The 5374-nt window shown below is 27.8% G+C and overlaps 1 protein-coding gene across 1 annotated transcript; it reads right to left on the reverse strand.

Moving 5' to 3' along the window:
- Positions 1-1151: 1151 nt before the first annotated feature.
- On the reverse strand, positions 1152-2042 carry LOC130823288 (uncharacterized). Its single transcript, XM_057687910.1, has one exon. It carries the CDS (start codon positions 2040-2042, stop codon positions 1152-1154), a length of 891 nt encoding a protein of 296 aa, XP_057543893.1.
- Positions 2043-5374: the final 3332 nt, after the last annotated feature.

Here is a 5374-nt window from a genome sequence, read left to right on the forward strand (position 1 = left end):
ATCTACCTCAATGCCCCTTTTGGAAATAACATGACCTAACACTACCCCTTGTTGTACCATAAAATGCCATTTTTCCCAATTTAGGGTGAGGTTGGTCTCCTTACACCTACGAAGCACCTTTTCGAGGTTGCTTAAGCATACTTCGAAAGATGTTCCGTACACAAAAAAAATCCATAAATACTTCCATAAAATCCTCAATAAAATCAGAGAAAATGGCCATCATGCATCTTTGGAACGTGGCGGGGGCATTGCAGAGACCAAGGGCATCCTTCGATATGCAAAGGTCCCATAGGGACAAGAAAAAGTGGTATTTTCTTGATCATCTGGATGGATTGGGATCTGGAAAAATCCAAGATATCCATCTAAATAGCAAAAATATGAATGGTTTGCTAAACGTTCCAACATTTGATCTATAATAAGCAAAGGAAAATGATCTTTACGGGTTGCTTTATTCAATTTCCTATAATCTATGCACATTCTCCAACCCGTAACTGTTCTAGTGGATACTGACTCACCCTTATGATTTTTTATAATGGTCATGCCACCCTTTTTGGGCACTACTTATACGGGGCTAACCCACCTACTATCAGAGATAGGGTAGATTATGCCTGCGTCAAGTAATTTCTGAACCTCGTTTCTTACAACATCTTTCATATTAGGATTAAATATCCTTTGAGGTTCTATAGATGTGGCATGATCTTCATCAAGAAATATTCTATGCATTCAAAAAGATGGACTTATACCAGTGATATCATCTATTGAATACCCTATGACACTCATGAAATTTTTAATCCATGCAATCAGTTGGTCAAGTTGGGTATTATTTAGTTCAGCATTAACAATTACTGGATAAGTTTTATTTTCTCCTAAGTAAGCATATTTTAATGAAGAGGGAAGAGGTTTAAGATCTACCTGAGGAAGCGTGGATCTCTCCTGTTTAACCGTCACAAAAGCCTCCAAAACTGTCTCCGTAACTGTTTCCATATAGAAATCTGGTTCATCTAACAGCTTCTTCAAACTTGCGGCCTCTGAACACCTTCCATCCTCAACTCCTTCTAAGATTGACCTCAAAGGGTCATCATACTGTGGATGCATAATCTCAACCCTTGCCACTTCTGCTCTACACAGTGATTCATCAGTGGGTCCTTTCATCATTGATGGAAAATAAAACTCAACGTCCTCCCCAAGATGTTCAATGTAAGCTTGCCATTGAACACATCAAAAACAGCTCGTGTAGTCTTCAAAAAATCTTTCCCAAGAATGATAGATATGACATGATCTTCAACAATATCCATAATCACAAAATCACAAGGGACATAGAACTTCCCTATTTGAACTGGCAAATCTTCAACAACTCTAACTGAAAACCTTACTAATCTATTGGCTAGCTGCAAAGACATTTTTGTTGGCTTGATCTCCGCATTGATCCTCTTGCATAAAGATAGCGGCATGATACTCACACTAGCTCCCAAATCAGCGAGTGCTTTATTGACCAAAACTTCACCAAATTTGACTGGAATGGTGAAACTCCCGAGGTCAGATTCTTTTTTCGGCACCTTGCACTCTAAGATAGCGCTGCATTCTCCTCTTAGTGTTTCTACGCCTGTTTCCGGTAGCTTCCTTTTGTTAGATAACACCTCCTTTAGAAATTTTGCATAAGAAGGCATCTTCTTGAAAGCATCTATGAAGGGAATGTTTATTTCAAGCTTACTCAGAACTTCTAAAAACTCCCCATATTTTTCTTCAAGCTTGCGATGCGCTAATCTCTGTGGGAAAGGAACAGGAGGTACATATACATTAATGGTGGGCTGCTTTCTCTTCACTGGGGCAGGTGCTAGTTGTTCCTCCTTTTCTCCCTCATTAGGTGCTTTTTCCTCTACTACCACCTCTCCTTCTTCATTTTCAACAACAACCATGGGTGGAGGATTATAGGTGGTGTCGCTTCTTAGTGTAGCGGCATTAACATGCCCGGAGGGGTTTTTCTCGGTGTTGCTTGGCAGTTGTCCACTGGGTTTGAAAAGATTGCTCAATTGCTGCGCCATCTGTGCCATCTGATTATCAATGATTTTCTTTTCTGCTTGAATCTACTGGTTCTAGAAGTATCAACATTAATCTTGGACTGAGTGGCAATGAAGTTCTCCATCATGAACTCCAAATTTAATTTTTGCGGTGAGTTTGGTGGTGGAGGTCTTTGAAACCCTGGGAGTTGTTGGTTATATGTTGGTGGAGGTTGGTGATATAATGGTGGGTTCAATGATGCATTGGGTTTTTTATATGAAAAGTTGGGATGATGCTTCCAACCTTCATTATAAGTGTTGGAGTATGGGTTGAATGGTGGCTTCGCATTGTTGTACACTGCATTAACTTGTTGGCTTGATGACGATTCTGCAACTGCACACTCTGATGGGGAAAGACCTTATATATATATATATATATATATATATATATATATATATATATATATATATATATATATATATATATATATATATATATATATATATATATATATATACATATATATATATATATATACATATATATATATATATATACATATATATATATATATATACATATATATATATATATATATATATATATATATATATATATATATATATATATATATATATATATATATATACATATATATATATATACATATATATATATATATACATATATATATATATATATATATATATATATATACATATACATATGTATATATATATATATATATATATATATATATATATATATATATATATATATATATATATATGTATATATATATATATATATATATATATATATATATATATATATATATATATATATATATATATATGTATATATATATATATATATACATATGTATATATATATATACATATGTATATATATATATATATATATATATATATATATATATATATATATATATATATATATATATATATATATATATATATATATATGTATATACATATATATATATATATATATATATATATATATATATATATATATATATATATATATATATATATGTATGTATATATATATGTATGTATATATATATATGTATATATATATATATATATATATATATATATATATATATATATATATATATACATATATATATATATATACATATATATATATATATATATATATATATATATATATATATATATATATATATATGTATATACATATATATATATATATATATATATATATATATATATATATACATATATATATATATATACATATATATATATATATATATATACATATATATATATATATATATATATATATATACATATATATATATATATATGTATATACATATATATATATATATATATATATATATATATATATATATATATATATATATATATATATATATATATATATATATATATATATATATATATATATATGAAGCTTTATTCAAGGATTAAGAATTGCAACACTTCTTACCTATTTGCGTTCTATTTATATTGAGATCTAGTATTCATAAAGTGTTGTAAAACTTAGTTCATTTAACTCTTTCATTTGTAATAGGATTTAGAGTTAAAAAGAGTTAGAACATTTGTTATTAACTACGCCTAAAGCTTAGTATACTTTTTAAAGTATTCAATTTGTTCTCTTTTGTGAGATTGGGATTAGTGCTTTAATTAAGGGAACTTGTAAGGCGTTCTTCAAGGGTAAGAAAACGTGGTAAGAGAAGATAGAGAGATATTCTAAGTCATCTTAAGTTCATTAATAAAAGGCCTTGAATCCTACGAGTTAGAAGAGAACCCATAGACGAGAGTACGCTATCGATAGCCGAACCTCGTTAACAAATCCCTTATTCTTATTTAAGTATATTTTAGCACATAGTTCATAGAACTATTATTCAACCTAAAACAGTTTCAGAAAAGTGTTTTGAAAGTTCTCCCAAGCTCTTGAGCTCATCTTCTAGAGAAAAATTTTAAATGGGCATACTCTCTATTCATACCCCTTCTAGAGAGTATTCGATCTCCTATCAATCTTCATAATAGCATTTGAAAAATCAAAAATATTTTTTTTTATATGATAAACATCTTTTATTTGCAACATACCAAAACATACTTTATTTGCCACATAGAAAAATTAAATCATAATGTTCCCACATGGGTAAAACGTGCTTAGCATAATCATATCATCAAACATAACCTTTATATTATATTGGGGCAACACTATCATGTATGAAAATGCATTGTTACAAAAAGTGATTAAAGTTGAATACGATTTTTCAAGGAAACCACTAAAATACTTCGTTTCAATCCTTGTTAAAGTAGATAAAACTTAAAAGAGTTTCGAAATTTATTCAAAACAACTTGAATATAGTTCATAAGTCTATAGAATCATTATCACAGAAGATTTCATCAAACACTGTTTTCTTAAATACAAGATAGTTTTGCCGGTAATAAAATCGATAATTGATTTACAAAATACATATTAATTCTCCAACAAGGCCCAAATTAATCACGTCATTATAATACCTTATTTAAAATAAATTTAAGGTTGTCCCATCATATTATAATTGGTTATGCCAATTTATAATAACGATTTTACGATTATTTTCGACAATTTAGATATTTGTCGTTATTTAAATGATGTCTTAAATCCGTAAAAATTTATAAACTATCTAAGTTAAACTTATTTTATTCTAAGAGGCAGTAGGTTATTAATACAATTTAAATTTTTTGATATATGTCTATTTTTACTCAAATTTAATTAAGAATATTACACCTTTTAATAAATAAACAATATCTATTAATTTGATAAATTAGTAAATAATCAATAATTAGCTTAATAAAATTATATCAAAGTTCTAGAAGTCATATCATACTTTAACGCCCATTTTAACTTATAAAATTCATGTGTGATATTTTAATTATATTTTATAGGCATTTTATCGATAAATAAAATAAAAACGGTTTAAAAGTATTTAAGTCCGAATAAAATAATATTAAAATTTTATGATGTTCCAGAAACTATTTTAAGGGATATAAAATTTTAAATAACCATTACAAATGACTTGGGGTAAATTTTAATAATTAGTTTCGTTATTTTACCGATAAAACAAATAGAATTTATTTAAGTCCATAAATGGTCACGAAAATCAATATAAATTGTTTTACATGTATCTACGGTTTATATAAGTGTCTCATTAAAGTTTCATATCCAAAAGACGTCATTTAGTATTTATTTTATATTTTACCATTTTCTAACTTACCGTTTATTAATAAATGAGTAAAAATTATTATGGTCCTTAAACGTCAACAAAATCTTCCTAAACTTTTACCAATTTTCGCGATGCTAA

Source organism: Amaranthus tricolor, chromosome 9, assembly GCF_026212465.1.
Source record: "Amaranthus tricolor cultivar Red isolate AtriRed21 chromosome 9, ASM2621246v1, whole genome shotgun sequence".
NCBI classification, from domain to species: Eukaryota; Viridiplantae; Streptophyta; class Magnoliopsida; order Caryophyllales; family Amaranthaceae; genus Amaranthus; species Amaranthus tricolor.

What these genes read in the sequence shown, in the direction of transcription:
- LOC130823288 (XM_057687910.1), bottom strand. Translation starts at nt 2,042, where the DNA reads ATGGCGCAGCAATTGAGCAATCTTTTCAAACCCAGTGGACAACTGCCA.